Source organism: Scardinius erythrophthalmus (genome assembly GCF_964197995.2).
Source record: "Scardinius erythrophthalmus genome assembly, chromosome: 14".
In the NCBI taxonomy this organism is placed as follows: domain Eukaryota; kingdom Metazoa; phylum Chordata; class Actinopteri; order Cypriniformes; family Leuciscidae; genus Scardinius; species Scardinius erythrophthalmus.
Genome location: NC_138234.1, coordinates 5,551,375 through 5,571,409, shown reverse-complemented (window position 1 = coordinate 5,571,409; position 20,035 = coordinate 5,551,375). Strand labels below are relative to the sequence as shown.

The window sequence follows — 20,035 nt, the reverse complement described above, 5'->3', positions numbered from 1 at the left end:
CAGCTAAAGTGATTCAGTCTGAAAGAAATGCTAAAATTTCAAGATTAGAGATGGAAGAAAAGGTAAAAGTATAAAGAAGATTAATTTAAGGATGTGTAGTTGAATGGTCACGGAAAAGAGTCTTTAAAGGTCTTTATATGTTACTTGAACTTTATAAAAGTTGTCAGGTAGGGTTGGGAAGATCGGTCCACTGGTGAGGAACTGTGAAGGTGAAGGTTCTGGAAAGGGATTTTGTTCCAAAAGGTACCATGAGGAGCCACTCACTCGCTGTTCTGACGCCGTTGCACTTTTATTTAGATAAGAGAGTGGAGGTAAGAGAGTCCAGAGACGGTGCATGTTCTGGCGAGGGACTAGTTTTGCCAGAGTTGTTATTATTCTTGCTGGCTGTGGAGAGAGATAAACGGAGGTGAAATATAGTGTAATGAAATTTAAAGAACACTATCAAGGGATTCACACATAATTTCACACATAGCACCAACAGAATTCTTAAAGTTTGATCATTTTAGATAATTATTAATTAACATTATGTTAATTAACTTATGATGGGAATTATATCTCTCAACAGGTCATTTGTACTTACAAGCTTTGAGTTTCTTCCAAACTACACACAGTATGCCTACAATAACTGCGATGATGGGCAGAGCAGCCAGATACATGATATATGAAGCATCTGATGCAGATTCTAAAACACAGCGAAGAATATATTGAATAATATGGCAGAAAGCATAAACCTAAACAACAAAATAAACAAACCTACAAACAACAACTGAAAAAAGTAAAGCCATTCTCATTGTCAGTGATTGCTCCCTAAAAAAGTAGAATGTACATGTAGAACATGCAGAAAAAGGAACTTACTGTTGCTCTTGATCTGATCCTCAGTCAGAATCCTCTGGATTGGCTCAGTCAAACTCTTGTGCTCGACCACACAAACATACTCGTTCTTCTTCCATTCTTCTGGAAGGACATAGAGGGCAGCAGTCCTCTGGAAGGTCCCATCCTCATTTGGTAGTGTGTCTCTATACTCAAATTTTCTGGAATTGCTCAGAGCTTGTCCATTCTTCCTCCATGAAATGCTTGTGTTTCTGAAGAGGAAGCCTGTGACGTGACACTCCACATATTCTTCAAGGTTCTTCTGCAGCAGAGACACTTTAGGAGGATCTAGAAGTAAATACAGAACAGGGAACAAAACTGAGAACAGAGAGAGAAACCCCTGTACTTTCTACTTATCACAGTTTAACATTGTCTAAAGTTGACCTGCATAGATTCATCAAGCTGTCTGTTAAAACATGGTTTATCTGGATCTGCACATGCAAGAAAGAAATGATCTGTCTGTCCTGGTAACTCTGATAACTGTACCTGTTTTCTTAGAAGTAGCTTTAGACAAATGCAAGAAGTCCCTCAGCCAGGAAACACACTGTTGTTGCAAGTATTTTTGCAAGATTTTAAGCTGTGCTCTGTCTTTATTCCACTTCTGCACTGTGGGAAATGCCTGTGCTACAGGTGCGATGTATCTGTTCTCCTTCAGGTCCAGTGAGATGAAGTCCTCTCCATCATAAGCGTACTGATCAAACCCTTGTGAGTCTCCAGTCTCATCATCCCATTCACAGCCACACATCCACTGATACGTATGAACTCCTGAAAGAGAGAGAGTGGTGTACTACTACATTTTTTAAAGGAATAGTTCACTTCAAGATCAAAATTCTGTCATTTACTCACCCTGAAGTTGTTTCAAACCTGTATGAGTTTATTTCTTGAAAATGAGGTTAAACCATTGACAGCAATGCAACTACCACTTTCAAAGCACAGAAAGATAGTAAAGACATCATAAAAGTAACCTGTGTGACTCCAGTTATTTAACCTCAATTTTATGAAGCGACGCGAGTGCGTTGTTTGTGCAAAAAACATTATTCACCACTTTATTAAAAAAAATATTAACAGGCATATGATCAGCTAAAGACAAAAAAGAAGGAATACCTGCAATTATAAAAAATGTGCATATACCAATGCGTTCAATCGATTAAAAAGATATTAACTAATTTATCACACATTTTGCTGTATCATTAATCGCACCTAACATTAAAGTTTTTTAAAATATTTTTATGTTGTAACACATTCACATTGAATCTCCAAAATATAGTAGAAACAACATTAAGAAAGTATTCTTAGGATAATGTTTGTTTTTGCCTTTGTGTTCTAGTTTACTTCTCAGTTTGTTCATTGGTTCAGTCATCCTGGGGCACGTTCAAGTTCAAAACGGTGCGCAACGTTTTGCTACGGTTTCCGGGTTGAACGTCATGTTTCCTGGAAACGGTGTGCACCGGTGTGCAACGGGGTTTGAGATACGTTTTCTCTTGTTTGGTGGGTGTGTCAGAACCAGTGTTGGGGTAGTTACTCAAAAAAAGTAATTAGTTACTAGTTACTAGTTACTTCTGTAAATTGTAATGAGATTACTTTACTAGTTACTGCATTTGAAAAGTAACTTCACTACTTATTACTTTACTTTCCCATTTCTTAATTTACCCTGTAGATACCGACAAACATCATAGCCCTATCATCACTTAGCCTGTCCAAATAGTGTTTATAAATGTAGCCTACAAAATGGCATGTAAAATATGAAAGAATAATATACATGTCTGCACAAAGAAATATGCCTCACTGTAAAATCCACAAACAACAGGATAAAGGACAAATGTCTGCGGTGGTAGACACATAATCAGGGCTGGACTGGGACAAAAAAAAAAAAAATCGGCATTTTGGCCATAATAATAATAGCACACTAATATACATATATTGTAAAACAAAAGCACTGAAAAATAAAGGAAACTTTCATAATTAGTTTTGTACTAATTTCTATACTTGAAAGAGATATAAGCACATAATCTTTTATTTTGACGGAAAACATGGTTTACAAACGCGTCTCATTAAATTTATAGTAAATTACGGTAATCGTCAACTATGCAGATGTGGAAATAATGTATTACTGGGTAATGGGTTCCTACACTCATGACATTCCATACACAAAAGATAAATATATTTGAAATATATTTTCAGAGTATATTTTAGAATATATGCAAATATTTCAAATTGGCCCAATAAATATATTTCACACTTAACATCATATATTTTAGTTGTATTTCAGAATATATTTCAATGTATTTGGAATATATGCCACATATATTTTGACACTTTTGGGGATCCAAACAGAAAAAAAGTACATTGAAATATATTCTGAAATATAACAAAAATATATGATGTTAAGTGTGAAATATATTTATTGGGCCAATTTCAAATATTTGCATATATTCCAAAATATACTCTGAAAATATATTTCAAATATATTTATCTTTTGTGTATGGGATAGCCTAAGTGTTTTGAAAGTAACTGTTAGTTCTGCTTACCGCAGGCTCTACACTTTCTCATCTCTGTCCTGATCCTCCTCACTATCCTCATCATCAGCCACAGGAGCTGATGAAGGTCATGCTGCTGCAGAAAACATTTTGACACATTTTACAGCGTCTGCTTGAAGGGCCTGTGTCTATTTTTCACGCTATTTCTCTGCACATTCCTTGCGTTTCTTCTCCATCTCTCAGACTATTTTGACAGATACACACTGACACACGTGCACGCTCGATCAAAGCCCAAAGGGGGAGGTGTTTAAAGATGTGATTGGACCAGCCCAGTGTCAATCAAGAAAAGATCCAATGGGCCACGGTGTTTCATGGACCGGTCAGCTATCAGGAAAAAAAACAAACTGACACAGACTTTTTTAACTAATGCATTACACCGGCACGCACTTACTTAACCCAGCGCCACCAATTAAGCAAAACGAATGGGCCGCCGATGTACGAGTTTTATGGTCCGTTAAGAAGAAGAAAAAAAATAAGAGATGTCGACCCAAAAGGCACGTCCGCCCACTGGGAATCTCCCGGTAGTCCCGATGGCCAGTAACTTGCTGCCTGGGCATACAAAGTACATTTCACGCGAATATTTTTGTCCTTTCGAGCAATAAACTGAAAGTGATGTGAATATTGCCACTGGCCGGACCCCCCTGTCTCCGTCTCCATTTCCCGCTCCCCTTCGCACCAGCAGCTACGTCACTCAAATCGATCTCTATGACAACGGTGCACGCGCGCGCACACACACATACACAGACAGACATGTACGCAGCACAAACAGATCAGAGCTTTACACGCAGGCAAAAATGGCTTGGGTAACGCAGGAAAGCGCGTTTCTATAGTCTAGTAAAGTAGTGTAGTTACCGATATTTTTAGTGTAATGCGTTACTTTATTTCGTTACCCAAAAAAGTAATATCGTTACTGTAATTCGTTACTATGTAACTCGTTACCCCCAACACTGGTCAGAACTGCAGTCCAATCAGCAGCAACATGTATCTAAAGCACGCGGTAGTAAAGTGAACTCGCACAATGGGTTCAAGGAAAGTCATTTACAAATGTGTTCGATGCAGCTCGGTATACATTACAACTGAGGATATTAGAAGACATGTTTGTCTTAAGTTTTATTGTAAAAATATAGGATATCAACATAATGATGTAGTTGTTTATATTTTTAGCTTCATTGCAAGTGTATGACATTTGGTATAGAAATAAACAATGGTAATTAAGTGCTTTTCCTAAAAATGAGAAAGAAAATACAGGGTATTAAAACAGTATGAACTACAAATAAAGTCAGTATGTGAGGCTAAATAGATGTGTTTTAGTCTGAGTAAGATGTGTGCTTCAGTTTCAGTTTCCACAAATCCCTTCACTCGATTGGGATGTTCTCTTTTGTTCTGGGCGGCAAGTGCAATAACTGTAACATCGGGCATATTTTGTAGTATTACAGTTTTTCTCGATTGCTTAAACACATTTCTTGAAACTATGTCTCGTATTCTCAAAACTATAAACACAAATCCATAACGTCTCACCCAATTCCCCAAACATCCTATTTTCAGGTCAAAATGAAGCTCTACACTCAAAACCATTCACTCTTGCTGAAAAACCAAACTTTGCCCTCAGACAGGACACACAAGCCCTCAAAATCACACACACTACAACATAGTCTAAGACACTGGTGCAATAAATTCAAAACAACATTTCCAAAACTGGTAAGTTATGTTGCTTGTGGTTCCCCCCCTCACAAACCTTTTCACATGAACACAAAAGACACAACCAGTGGATACATTGGCACATTTTTATTCATACACAGAAAACACACACACACAAAAACATTTTTTTTTCCTGTTTTACAATTTTTTTTTACTCTCTCCTCTAAATTTTTTTTTATATTTACTTACAGTAAGATGTGTGTGACCACCATATGACAGTAAAAGAACACACACAAACCATATTCTAATATGGAATTCGAATTGTATTGGACTGGTAAAGAGTGTTGGGACGTAACAGGAGGGCCTCCACTCAAGGATACAATATGATGGACACGTCTAAGAATGTTCCACATATGGTTGAAATACCTAGAAAGATAACATTCTGGGAGTCAAGACTATAAAGGAGAAAGGATACCCTCCCTTCACTGTCACACTCTGTGTTACTCTGTGTGACTGTACGACTGCTGGCCTTTTCTTGCAAGAAAATAAACCTCATCAAAGTCTATTGGAAATGTTTTTCTCTTTTTCAGTGATAGAATTTTGTTTGCCACCACACCTCCCTGAAGGTTCTCGAGGTGACGGTAAAGCGACTCAAATTTGGCCTTACTCGTAGCCGAGCCTCCCTCATAGTCATACCATTGATAAAGACATGGGCAACTAGAGTGGCTTGAATTTCATCTGAGACTGCTTGTATTCTTGCCCTTGCCCTTCCTCCTCCTCATTCTTATCCCTCTTCCTTCATGTCTTTCAGGGTCCATAGTTCCAAAACGCAATAAACTGATTTGGGCCCTTTTATATATCTATTGAAGGTTCTGATTGATGTGTGTTCAATTTTGACTCTTAGTGTTTCCACTTGGGTAATTGTGTGTTTATAGTTTAGTGAAATGGGTGTGCTTTTTGATAAATGGCGTTATGGTTTTGAAATTTTAGTTCAAAAGCCTGGTTATAGTGTTTAAGCAATTGAGAAAAACTGTAAACACATATTTATACCGACTTCATCAGGCTCTGAAAATTCTTCACAAAGAACACAAAGAATGGCCTTCTCAGCTGCCATAGTTGCAACTCTTGCGTCATCAGAACAGTGTGTTCCACGCAACACCGTTTCTGTTTAAAAAACGCTGTGCAACGTTTTGTCGGGGCTGAACGCAGCCCTGGTTTCCTCCCTGTTTGTCTCCATGGTTTCGAATTGATTAGGTTTCTTGTTTCAGGTGTGTCTTGTTAATCATCACATTAGTTTTCTTTGTTTGCCATGTGCTTATATATCCTATGTTCTCACACATTCTCTCTTCGTCCTAGTTTGTATTAGGTTTTGGTTGTGTTATTCCTTGTTCTTCTCCAAGTGTATCATTATATATTGTTCTAGGCTACTCTACTTCTTTGTCGTCGTGCGCTGTCATCACACCAAACCGCAAGTATATTTTAAATATTTGTTTAATGGCATATTTGAACTAAGTACTATGAATGAGGGCCAGTCTCACTGATGCCAGTACTGATGTCTCTATTACATGGATTTTTTCTCAATTTTAGCCATAAAACCACTGGAGTCACATGGATTAGCTTAAATTGATGATGTCTTTACTTCCTTTTTGGGGTTTGAAAGATGTAGTTGCGTAGACAGTCAACAGAGTTCCAGAAATCTCTCAGATTTCATCAAAAATATCTTCATTTGTGTTCTGAAGATGAGCGAAAGTCTTGCGGGTTTGAAACGACAAGAAGTGAGTAAATGTTGATCGTTTTCATTTTCATTTTCGGGCGGGCGAGCGAACCCTTTAAAATGTTATAAGCCATGAACCAAGCCAATCTGCAATGAGGTGAATCACAACACTACAAGCTTTGATTTGAAGCAAAAAAGTCTTTGAAAATCGGACAAAAAAAGCACAGGCACAAGACTAAACTTAACAGCTTTAGTGTAATGGCAATATATGTATATAAACAATATATTTTAAGTTTATTGCATATATCCATATTCAGATATTTAAGTTTTTTGAGATTGTAGAGATATCGACTCGATTGTGTCATTAGCATTGCTTCATGGGAGTGGGCGAAGCTAAAGAAATATTTTGGCGCATTTTCCTTGTCTCGATTCTGGTTGAATTTACTGTACAGAATCATGGGTAATGTAGTTTTCATCACGAATTCAGCTGTTAAACACGATTATTTTAAAACTAAGTTAATGCGGTCTGGTGGCTTCAGCAGAAGCAAATAAAAACAACCCCTTAGCTCACAGTAAGGTTGTCTTTAAAGGTAAAAGTTATCATTAACAAACTTCCAGAACCAGACTGTTGCGCTCTATATGCATTGTTAATGATGACGGTCATTATCGGGGAATAACTGACCTCAGAACGTCATGACTGACCAATCAGAATCAAGCATTTTGGAGAACTGTGTAATAATGTGTTTTAACTCACCCTGTGACTGAGTGAATGTCTCCATTAGAACATGAATGTTGCTTTTGTAGATCTGCTGTAATATTTCTCTGATCTGAATGTATTCCTTCCACAGTTCTTCAGAAGCAAACTCCTTCATCCAGTCCGGTTTGGGAATCAGCTTCGTTATGTTACTGTCATAATAATCAATCTGTTGATCATCCAGTGTGGTTACAGCAGAAAACTCTGGGATTCCTGCAAACCTCTGGCCACTGTAAGCGGCCATGAAGGTGTGCAACTCTGAAAAATATTGAACACGCATTCAAAAACACAACACAAAGCTCTCAAACTGGTAAATACGAATACAGTGTTATAAATCAAATTACTATTTGATACCAAGGCAAGTCATTCAGTTTTTTCTGTTTCTGTGTTAAAGCTAGGGTAGACCAATTTTTTTTGTTATACTGTTCTCTCTTCACATCCTGATAGCAATTAATAATAGAACTGGTCTATCTGTGGAAGTCTCAGGACCAAAACTTTTTGTCTAATCACCTGCCTCTCAATGTATGCATTTCTATACATCCGTGCACCGGCTCGCGCAGACATCACACGTACCCAGTTAGACAGACATCAGTCACCGAGTGCCGCAAACGAACAGCAGCTTTTACAGTTCCTCCTGAACCAAAACAACTAGCTGATGCTGCGCTCACGCCATGTTGTAACCGTAATTACAAGATGGCAAACGGAGCTGTTTATTTTGATATGTGCTTCAATGACAACACTAGAGCTCCGTAAGTTGTTAACGTTCATTACTGTAAAATGATGTGCTTTGAGACATGAGGTAGTTTAACACCGTCTCTCGTGACGGTTTGCAGACTCTGCTCATTGCTGTACATCTTCATGTGTTTTGAAGGATGCATGGCTTTTGAGACGCACTGAAGGGAGGGTGAAATCTAATGCTTTCTAAGCTAACTCGCTATTGCTAGTCTCTCCGAAATTGCCTACCCTACCTTTTAAAGTCATCACAAAATTAAATTGGACAATTCTTGATTTTATTTTCCAAAAGCCATTTTACTCAGATATACACCACAATAGGGAAGAAAAGACTAGCGCAACGTTGGTTTCATGCCAACTTTCAGTTTAAAGCAATACTTTTTCACATCGACCTGCACGGGAAGCATATTCTTTCATTTACTTTAAAATGTGCATAGCTTTAGTCATTCTTATAGGACTATTCTCAGTCTTGTTATAGGTTTGCTTTAAAATGGACCTGCCTGCAGGAAACAAATACACATTGGAAAATACTGAAATTATTTCAGTGCAGCTTCAACAAAACAAAATCCAGATTTTCAGCTCACGACGGAAACGACAAGCACTAAATCTGTTAACTAGTTCCAGCCTGGTTATTATAAGAGAAAAATGTTTGAAAAAATATCAGATTAAAAACATGTCATGATTTTCTATCAGTTCAACACACGTAAGTAGGCTATGAAGGCCTTGCAGTTTAAGCAACTTTAAGAAAATTATTCTCACCTGAGTAAACCAAAGGTATGAAGATGAAGAAAATGATGAACTTCATTATGGATGAAAATCCATGTATTTGACACACACTTCTTTAAGTGCAGTCGTTGAAGAGCGCTGTAAAACTATTTAGACTTTGCTACATCTGAATCGAAAGGAAAAACTGCTTCCTGATCTGACGTCACTGCAGCTCTAGATAAACAGCCTCTGTGGAAGTGTAGGGAGGAACCTTTTACTCACAGGATGTCGCTTCGCTCAGTAACGTGTTTTTCCTTTCGATTCAGATGTAGCAAAGGCTAAAGAGTTTTACAGCGCTCTTCGACGACTACACTTAAAGAAGTGCGGGTCAGATACATTCATTTTCATCCATAATGAAGTTGTTCATCATTTTCTTCTACATACCTTTGGTTTACTCAGGTGAGAATCATTTCGTAAAGTCGTTTAAATGAGTTCTCAAAGCAAGGCCTTCAGCTACTCCGTGTGTTGAACGGAAAATGAGTATTAAAAGTATTAATCAAGAATTTCAGTGGGATTAGTGTCTCGAATTCAAATAATATTAATATGGATACTTGAATTAGTAATTTGATTTATGACCATGTATGTGGTGTTTAATCATGTTTTTGAGAGCTTTATGTCTTATGTTGTGTGTTCAATGTTTTTTCAGAGTTACACAAGTTCTTCACCACATACACTGGAATAAATGGAAAGACGGCTGCAGGAACTCCAGAGTTTTCTGCTGTAACTACACTGGATGGACATCAGATCGATTACTATGACAGTAACATAAAGAAGATGATTCCCAGACAGGACTGGATGGAGGAGTTTACATATAAAGACATGTGGGAAAAAGACATTGAGATTAGAAAACATGTACAGCAGATCTACAAAAACAACATTCCTGTTATAATGAAACGATTCCACCACTCACATGGTGAGTTAAAATGCTCATTTTACATTTTGTACATGTACATGATACATTTTAAAGGGGTCCAATTATGCTTTTCCACTTTTTCAACAATAGTTAATCTGTAATGTTGCTGTTTGAGCATAAAGATCTGCAGGGTTACAAAGTCCCTCCAAAGGAAGATATTTTATTTAACAGAACTACAACTTTTCAAGAACTACAACAAACGGTTCATTTGGACTACAATGCGACTACAATTTTTTTTTTTTCAGATCTTATGAAGTCATACTGTTAATCATTTAAATAATCCCTGCCCACTGAATAAGCAAAAAAAGATGACTAGGCCTGGATGAGCTGCTTTTGCAATGTTGTCGCTATGTCAAAGAGACAGTGTTTTCACAACATTTACAAAACGTATTTGTTTGACCTTTCTAAGGCTGACGAACTTAGTGTGTAACATTTATTTTATACACTGTTCCTGAACATTAAAACACAAACGTTTATTTTTTGTGCAATCAAGCATGAAAATATATTCTAGTACACCCTGAAAACAAAATCAAGACTTCATAAAAGGGCATGATATATAAATGTCAAAGATTACCTTGTGCATTAAAGGGATACTTCAGGATTTAGCATTAAGCTTTGTATTAGTAGAAAACCTGTAGTATTTTCGAATTACCATGCTTTCCACCCTCATATCCCCCTGAGAGGAGAGATTTATGTATTTTTTTGTCTGGAAAAAATCCTCCGATGACGCAAAAATCGTCATTTTGCGTCATCGGAGGATTTTTTGGCCAGAGGCTAAAGACTACAGCCAGTAGGAGGCGCTGTCCCGCATGTTTTCATCCCGCCCATACAGAGTGGGATCTCACTCACAGAATGTACACACAGTCAGCCGTCTTTCTTTGGAAGCTAAGCTAGCAGGCTCTTGTTCTGTGGAGAAAGCTGAGTAGTAGGAGAAAGCTGAGTAGTAGGGGTTACCATCCTCTTTTTCCCGGACATGTCCGGCGGGCGAGGATCGTTCAAAATGTCCGGGATTCGGCTTTTGCGTTCTGCGGTCGCCATTCATTTTTTACATGCACATCTTTTGTTTCAATCTAACTGAATTCATTCCGATCGGTGAATCTGAATGTAGTGTTTACATGAACGCTAAACAAGTGATCGGTTGATGTGCGTTTTAAACATTGCTAAGAAAATTCCCGCACCTCCGTGAGGGATACGAGACTGGCGCGTCTCAGTAATCACGCCACCGGCCTCGCGTCGTTCTCCCGCGCCCCTCAGCCTCGTCCTGCTCGCCACAGTAAACATGATGAATGAATGGCGACTGTAGAACGCAAAAGCCGAATCCCAGACATTTTGGGCGATCCCGAAATCCCAGGCAGACTCGTCACGGAGACTCACTGGTAGCCTAGCCTTGTTTTCAACTCTGCGCTCTCTAACCGGTAGGTGTGGCCTCCTAGGGCAGCGAAGCAAGTGCATTCTGTGAGTTGTTGTCTTTCATCCACATAAGCCAAAAATACTTTTTCTGGCTTTTCTCAGTCTAGAAAGCTCCAAATTCAAAAATTTCTTCACATTTCTTCTTCATAAATGACCTATTTTAAAGGTCCCATGACATGAAATTTTCACTTTCTGAGGTTTTTTAACATTAATATGAGTTCCCCTAGCCTGTATATGGTCCCCAAGTTTCTAGAAATTTCAATCGGTGTAAATCGAGCTTTTGTTATCTTTCTCTGCCTTTGAGAAAATGGAAGCTTAATCGCGCTGATCTTGAATCTCCTCTTTATGACGTCATAAGGAGGAATGTTACCTCCCCTGTCTCTGCTTTGCCCGCCCAGAGAATATTTTCCGCCCATGAGAAAATGAGCTAGGAAGTAGGAACGCGCACGCGCGATTTTAGTTTGTCCACGAGAGATATCATGGCTTTTGAGCGAGCGAAGCATAACACTTGCTCAATAATTGGATGTACAAATGAACACCGAAGGGTCAATACAGAGCTGGGCTTGCTGAACGTCTGAAACTAAAGTCTGGATCACTCTCTTTGGCTCAGCTACACACCTCGGAACAGTAAGTCAACTAATGACATATAAGTGTGTTGCTTTACTGTTTATGTTTGCCTAGACTGTTACAAGTAGAATGTGGCTGTCACATTAGCTATGCAGCTATGCAGTTTATGTGTGTGAATACACACAATGTAACGCGAGTGTTGTACACTTCTTTGTTATTTGGATAGCGTTTTCCTGTTGGTTATACGGCGCGCGCGATATCCGCATTTCAAGATCGCAGAGCTTGATGATGTAATTGTAATAAGATAAATTACAGATGTTACAGATCTCTCGTGAAAAGGCAACAGTAGGTTAGCGTTAGCTACATGATAATAACTGTAAACCATCCGAATAAAGTACCGTATCCAGACATAATATTTTAAACTAACCATTCGGAAATGTCCTGCTGGAACCGCTGAGTTGTTGCTTCTCCATCCGGATCAGATTCTGGGTCAAACTGAAATGCTTGAACGACTGCGTGTCTTCGTGCCATTGCTATATCCAACGTTAACATGCACGGACCGGTACCGTTGCGCAAGATGGTCAAGGCCACACCCACCCTCCACCTTGCGCCGCCTTTCTCCTCCTCATTAACATTTAAAGCTATAGACACCGAAACGGCCCGTCTGAAGGAAGCTCATTCTGGGACTGCCTTATAGTGACTATAATTCTGCACCGAGGCTGAATTTTTGAAAAGAGATTTCAGATACAGTACTAGGGACCACTAAGGCCTATATTAAAGCCTACAAAAAATAGCATGTCATGGGACCTTTAAATACACATTCATCTTCCCAAAGGGTGAAGTATTCCTTTAAACAAAAAGCAGATGTTTTATTTATTTATTTTTCGCTCACCCTCTTTTCCTCAGGTGTTCATGTGTATAAGAGGATGTATGGCTGTGAATGGGATGATGAGACCGAAGAATCACATGGGTTTGATCAGTACAGCTATGATGGACAGGATTTCATCTCACTGGATGTGAGGGAGCGCAGATACACTGCACATGTACCACAGGCAAAACCCACAGTGGAGGAGTGGAATAATGACAAAGAACGGTTTACAGTGCTGAAACGATACTACGATCATGAGTGTGTTTACTGGCTGACGTATTTCTTGAAGTTAAGGAAAGCGGGTTTCAAGAGAAGAGGTACCATTTCTTTGACTAGTAGTTCTTTTTAATTATAATGAGTCATTGGTGTTTCACTTTCTTTTCTCATTGCTTAATGAAAACTTAGCACAATTTATGTTTGAGTTAATCATATGGATAAATGTAACTAATCTGTAACCATCTTTTTATGGTTTTTATATGTACTTACTATGTTTCTTTACCACATTTGGCTTATAGGATTGTACGATTATACCGAGCAAATTTATCAAATAGGTTTCTATCATTAAGAAATTGATCAAATAGATATTTTAAGTCAATATCACACATTAAAAAGTTGAAAGAGATAGTTGAGCCAAAAAATGAAAAAATAAATAAATAATCTTGCAGTCAGGCTAACAAGAGGGACACGAAACGCATGTAGAAACAATCAGGGAACAAATCAATTAAGGTGAAAAACTACAACTATGGCACATGACACAGGAAGTGAAACAAAAGTCCAAAGACAAAAACAGAGATCATGACACTATTATAATTTTGTATTTGTATTTTAAATGAGGTTTTCTTTTTGTATTTTCGTATTCATTTTCTGTTTCATTTTTAGTAATTTTGTTAATTAGTTTTGTCTTTTTTTATTTATTTATTATTATTATTTTTTTAGATATTATAATTTAGGTTTAATATTTTTTTTTAGCTCCGTTTTAGTTTAGTACTTTAACTTAAACCTATTTCAGGTAGTTTCTAATTAACTATTTGTAAGTTTCATAATATTTATATTTAATTTGATTTTAGCTGTATTTCAATTTAAAAAAATAATGATAATAATCCTGGATCTAACTAATAACTTGTTATTTTTAGTATTGATTATTATTTATTTCATTTAGCTCTTTCAGAATTATATTGCTGTTTCTGTATATTATTGTAGTTTCAAATATTTTTTATTTTTTATTTTATTTTTATTTTTATTTTAAGGACCTACAAAAGAATACATTCTGGTGTGTGTGGTGGTAGTCCTGGTCATTTTTATTTTACTACGAATGAAGTCAGTAAGTATATTTATTTGTCTTTTTTCTGCTCTTATGTCTCATTCAAGTGGGCTCATCAGCTGTAGGATGATGGGAATGTCCTCAGCAATCACTCAAGCATTCATACGTTTTACTCACATTTTAATATGTTTGGTAGATTAGGTAAAAATTCCAGTAAAGTGGAATTAAATAGAGCAACTATTTCTACTGGAAATTATTCAAAATGATTGAATTACAATAAACTGCAAAGCCTCATCTTCAGTAGCCATTACTGCAGCTGAATCACAGTGCAAAAATGTCTTTAAACATTGAGAACACTTTGTAAATTAAATTATCTCTAGATAGGATTTATTGTTAAAGCAAGCATTAAATCCAGTCTTCAATAGCTGTCTATAAATTAGTAAAATGCATGTTTGAGCTGTGTTGATCTGTTTGAACTGAAAGCATACTGTATTTTAAAATACGTCAGTGCCATTGTTTCGTCTCAAGATGCACATCAGTAATGTTTTTTTCTGAGGCACTTTAATAAAAGCTATTTAAATGTCCTAATTTAACTAAGGCCTAAGCCTGGCTTAATCTAAGCCCTGTCTGTGAAAGCAGGCCTTTATTTCACTCTTTGTTTTTTGTTTTTTTACACTCCTTTTACAATTCCAGTGTATAATTCCATAAATTTGGGATTTTGAATTGGTCACATGCTGTTTCATACAAATCGTGTAATTAAAAATATCCTCATTTAATTCATCTTTATGACATTACTTTGCAGAAACGAAAGAAGTTGTGTAGATTTTAAGAGATTTCTTCAACCATCTGCGCAGAATCTTCAGGATGTTGGAGAACAGATGATTTCCATCATGCTTGTGTGACTAAACACGTTTCAGTTTTGAATAATGTCCACGAGTATGAACGTCTTTTATGAACGAGATATGACATGACTAAACGACATAAGTGTGTGTGATCTTGTCTTTCACCTCTTGCATTTGTAAATATTTTAAAATAAAATGTCTTGTAAATATAAATTAGTAAAAAAAAATTTCAAGTTCACTGATTGCAAATAGTTTTTACACGTTACAGAAATTCTTTTTCTTTTTTCCAGTAAAACTGCGTAACAATATAAAGTTGAAACCAATAACAACAAAGCATATTTTAATAATAATTTATATAATAATTTAATAATCATAAGTGCAACATCAGATAAATTTGTAAATGTTTTGTGAAGTATGTGTAAAAATTGGGAAACACTAGAATATATCTTTCAATTCTGACAATTAGTAGTTAATTTCTGGCATTTGCAACGTAAAAACATAGAATCATTTTTTTTTCTTTAGACTTTTGTCTGTGTCAAAAAAGAACTAAATATGAATTTACTTAAAATTGTAATATTTGTAATCACTAATACACACAGGTGTCATTCAGGCTCATATTTTCATTTTTTATTGCTGCAAAGTCACTGATTTTCTCATTATTGGAGTATTTGGCCTTTTAAAACCTTATAAAGTTTTTTTTTATAAAACCTTAGCCTATTAAGTTTGTTGTACTATTATTAGCAATTATTTAAATTATACAATATTTATATTAATTATACAACCTATCAGCTAAATTGAAGCTAAAATATTATTATCATTCATCATTGGGATGTCAATTTTAATCAATCTTTTCATGCCATATAAAGCCCTTCAAGCTTTCTCTTTGAGTTCATTCACAGCCACAGTAAAGTTACCAGTTGAAGATATTTTCAGGCCGAGGTAAGTGTATGTTTGTGCTCTCGATGGTTCTGTGTGATGGTGTGAATGTGTGTGTTGGTCCCTGAGATCTGGAGTGTTTCTGGAACATCATTACTGTAGTTTTCTGGAGGTTGACGGCCAGGACTCTCAGTAATCCTCCAGCAGATCCAGGCTGTCCTGAAGACCCTCTTTAGTGGACGACTGGAGAACCAGCTCATCTGTGTAGAGAAGACACTTATCTCTGTGTGTGTAGAGGGAGACCTTCAATGGGAGCATCTTCTAATATATTGGCCAATCGGTTGATGTGAATGTTGAAGTGGGAGGAGTTTAAACCGCAGCCCTGTCTCACTCCACGCAGTTCTGTGGTTCATAATTTTAACAGGACATTGGCTGTGTACATTGATTTGATCAAATCATAGAATGTTCCCCCTATCCCACTGTCAATAAGCTCTAGGTATGATCCTTCAAGCCAGATTGAACCAAATGCTTTCTCGAAATCAACGAAACAAGGAAAAAAAATGGCCTTTTGTTTTGATGTACATTCTGTATCAAGTAGTGTTTGTAATGTAAAAATGTGATTAGATGTGCAACATTTTTGGAGAAAGCCTATTTGACATTGTGCTTCACAAGGAAGTCTATATTCATTTCAACTTTTTAGTCCACAGACTGAGGAGTTTAGGCCTTGTAGCAGCTGGACCAATCAGACACACAATTATTCATTATATTTAAAGCCCCATTATGTAGGATTTCCGCAGCGCCGCCGCTCCCACCACGCGCATCACGCGCTGTGCGTAGGGCACCAAGTGCTGAGGGGGCACCAAAAATAGCCTAATGAAAAAATATATATTATGCCGATATTATTTCATTAGCCTATAGAAATATTATTAGGCATATTTTAGCCATGTATATGTAACAAAAAAGGGGGGACAAGATAATTTAATTGCTCTAGTCTAGAAAGTACCGCCCCCCGCATTGGATGGTCCGTGCCGGTTGTTCGTGCGGGCGCCTTTGCGAAGGTCGCTTTCGCGTTAGCGCGGACTAGTTTGACAGACAGATAGTAGGCAACTTTTTTTGGAAATGGCCCCTAAAAGACAGCAGGGGTCAGGATCTGAGAAAAGAAAGAAGAAACTGCGAGATGATGCCCGTGCATCACTTGCACGTAAGTCCATGTTTAATCATTCTTAAATACAGGAAATGTGCTGCTGCTAATCGTATCGCTCCTCGAACTTGCTGACGTTAATGTTAGCAAACTATGTTATTATAACTTATAACTTCGGTGCAAGCTAAATTGAGATTTTACTGTTAAACATTAACTATTTTACAAATAACTGACGCCAGCTAGCTGTTACTTTCTTTACTTTAGATATTGAGCAGTAGTTTAAGGTTTATTTTGACGTGACGGTGGTTAATACTTTCTCAGTAACAGTTAACGTTAGCAGTCAGTGCAGTGCAGTAAAAAATATAAAATGTCATTATGAATGATATAAAGCAAACAATACTGTTTAATTGTGTGCATTATTGCACCTCATTCTATTATGCTTTTATATTAGCCTATATTAGATTAGATTTATCAAATAGTTGATAAATAAGGAATTTATTAAAGGGGGAGAACTCCTTGGCTGCCATGCTTTCAGTTTTAAATGTTAATATTTTTTTCCGTTATGAGATTCTTTGTTTGAATATTTTGTCTAATAAATGTAATTTCCGTTTTGGTCAAACAACGACGCCTAGAGTCGCTGTGGACTACTTGTATTTAACGTTACTGTCGTAAATACCACTCACGCAGAGCAGTCTCTTCACTCACGGCCTGATTCCCTTCCCCCTGTATACGGTCCCCGTTCAGTCAAATAGAAGCTGTAACGAGTGGAAATAAGGTGTGGCCCCTTTAAGAGCTGCGCGCGTCCTGTTTAACTTTCGGCAGTCTGTATTGTACGTGCGCCTCGAACACCCCGTAAGCGGATGGTTTCTGTTTGATGCTCATTCTTGTCCTATTTTTGTCTATCAAGTAATGCTGTGGACGGTAGAACGTGTGACAGACAGTTACACGAGTTCGATTGGGGAATAAACACAACGCGTAACAAATCGTCGGACATCGAACAAGCACAGCTAGCCTCCGAAGATGTCTACTAATCCATCAACAAGAACGCCAGGTGCTTTTTAGCTCACACCAACGAGTGAAAGCTTGTCCGAGTGATATACAATATAAGCAATATACCGTATTTTTCGGACTATAAGTCGCTCCGGAGTATAAGTCGCATCAGTCAAAAAATGCCCCATGAAGTGAAAAAAAACATATATAAGTCGCACTGGACTATAAGTCGCACTGGACTATAAGTCGCATTTATTTAGAAATTTATTTCACAAAATCCAAGACCAAGAACAGACATTTAATCAGGAAAGGCAAGTTATTCAACTACACAATAGCACACAGAACAACAGGCTGAATGTCCAGTATGTTAACGTAACACATTAACGCCCGTTTCACACATACTCCGTTTGTAGTGTATATTTTTCCGTACCGTTGGTAACAGGTCAGAGCTTTCACAATGCACGCGTATGCAGTCCGTCGATCCGTTCCAGGTGCGGTGCATATAGGCTACAGCAGTGCAGCGATCGTTTCCGCGCCGAGTCTATTTTTGCTGTGCTGCACGCGCTGAATTGACTTTATGCACAGCTGCACTACTTCCTGAACTTAAGCCAGCTCCTTTATTTCCTGTCTTACATTATTGGACACACTGATTAATTCAGGTGTGCCTGACCTCAGTAGTCATAGCAACAATAATCAGACACACCTGGATTAATCAGTGTGTCCAATAATGTAAGACAGGAAATAAAGGAGCTGGCTTAAGTTCAGGAAGTAGTGCATTTGTGCATAAAGTCAATTAAAGTGACAGCACACGGTTTGTGGTCAAAATGAACACCGATTGACCAGATTGACATGGAAATGTAGTAATTTCATCATAAATGCATTTAATTAAATACTAGCCTACTATTTTTCACAGTCATCTTTTTACTTAAAGCGTTGGTAAATCAAGGAAAACTACAATTTACTTCAACAAGGCAACATAATGAACAACACTCGTCTCATTCGTGGAGGTGGAAAAACAAGTTATTTGTGACATGCAAGATTTATTGTATAAAGATTTAAATTATGCAAAAGAAAGGGTATGAGTCTGCTGTTTTTGTCAATTTTAAGTTTTAATTTAAAATGTATGCGATTTTAATATAGATGCATGGTTAAATATTTTACCACTTGCTTGAGCAACTTAATATATAATTATATAGAAGTAATGCATTGAATAATAGTTTGTTTAAATTGTGTTTAAACGTGAATACGTCTATTAAAGAGTATACGTATAAAGAGAATCGCAATGCTGACAAAAAACTTTCTTTTTTTTAAAAAAATAAAATTTGCTGATAACTTCTGGATTTGAAATACAATGTGTTTGGGGTTACAGCCGCGGGTCAGTTACGCACTGCAAACGCAGCTTATGTGAAAGCACTTTAGCGCGTGCTGCTCCTGCACAGCATATGCACCGCACACGCACTGCACACGTTATTCAGCTACACAATAGCATAAAGAACAAATATCTGGGAGGCTGAATAAGCTAAATTAACATAAGCCAGCGAGTCCAACAAGCAAGTTACCAGTAAACAAGTTCAGCAAGCTCCCGCGATCTCATTCCTCATCATTTTCTTCATCATCCGTGTCGCTTCTGAACAACTCCGCCAACTAGAGCGCCCCCTCGCGGTTGTAGACGGTAATGTTTTCTCTTGGTTCATCTCAGTCTGAATTAATTTTGATATATAAGTCGCACCTGACTATAAGTCGCAGGACCAGCCAAACTATGAAAAAAAGTGCGACTTATAGTCCGGAAAATACGGTACTTACAAGTCCAACAGCATGGCCCTGTCCCAAATGGCACACTCCGGACTTGTGGACTTCCTCAGAGTCCACACTTTGGTGACGTCATGTAGTGCAGACCTATAGACCCTTTTACAGTTGGTAAACACGGTGACGTATTTGTGTGGGCGGAGCTTAGCTGGAGGCAGAAAGATCCCTCATCTGGCCACTTCACTAACGTTAGTTTGCAAGTTTTGTTAGCTTGTTTTTTAACAATGACTGGAGAAAATCCGATTTTGTCTTAATGTGCAAGGTCACTCACTGTCCAGGATGCCGATTGTTATTTGCAAAAGTAAATTTTAACGGACGGAACCAGATGACCGTACACGCTCAGTCAATGCC

The 20,035-nt window shown here is 37.5% G+C and overlaps 2 protein-coding genes across 3 annotated transcripts in view; one reads left to right on the top strand and one right to left on the bottom strand.

The window, feature by feature from the left end:
* Positions 1 to 211: 211 nt before the first annotated feature.
* LOC308702276 (major histocompatibility complex class I-related gene protein-like) overlaps positions 212 to 20,035 on the bottom strand; it is a 55,742-nt gene continuing 35,918 nt past the window's right edge. Inside the window, exons 1-6 of one of the 2 annotated variants that reach the window (XM_081384983.1) lie at positions 9,005 to 9,136; positions 7,514 to 7,771; positions 1,357 to 1,635; positions 856 to 1,158; positions 581 to 682; positions 212 to 384 (exon numbers count right to left, since the gene is read on the bottom strand). In XM_081384983.1, the coding sequence (XP_081241109.1) occupies positions 290 to 384; positions 581 to 682; positions 856 to 1,158; positions 1,357 to 1,635; positions 7,514 to 7,771; positions 9,005 to 9,050 (1,083 nt within the window). In that variant the 5' untranslated portion in view covers positions 9,051 to 9,136 and the 3' untranslated portion in view covers positions 212 to 289. Of the gene's footprint in view, positions 385 to 580; positions 683 to 855; positions 1,159 to 1,356; positions 1,636 to 7,513; positions 7,772 to 9,004; positions 9,137 to 20,035 lie in introns of those variants that run through there. The other variant, XM_081384984.1, reaches the window with a different exon arrangement.
* LOC308701560 (uncharacterized protein) overlaps positions 9,226 to 20,035 on the top strand; it is a gene marked incomplete at its 3' end in the record, with an annotated part of 34,192 nt that continues 23,382 nt past the window's right edge. Inside the window, exons 1-4 of the mRNA XM_081383916.1 lie at positions 9,226 to 9,409; positions 9,657 to 9,923; positions 12,807 to 13,085; positions 14,016 to 14,085. Of these exons, the coding sequence (XP_081240042.1) occupies positions 9,364 to 9,409; positions 9,657 to 9,923; positions 12,807 to 13,085; positions 14,016 to 14,085 (662 nt within the window). The 5' untranslated portion in view covers positions 9,226 to 9,363. The remainder of the gene's footprint in view (positions 9,410 to 9,656; positions 9,924 to 12,806; positions 13,086 to 14,015; positions 14,086 to 20,035) is intronic.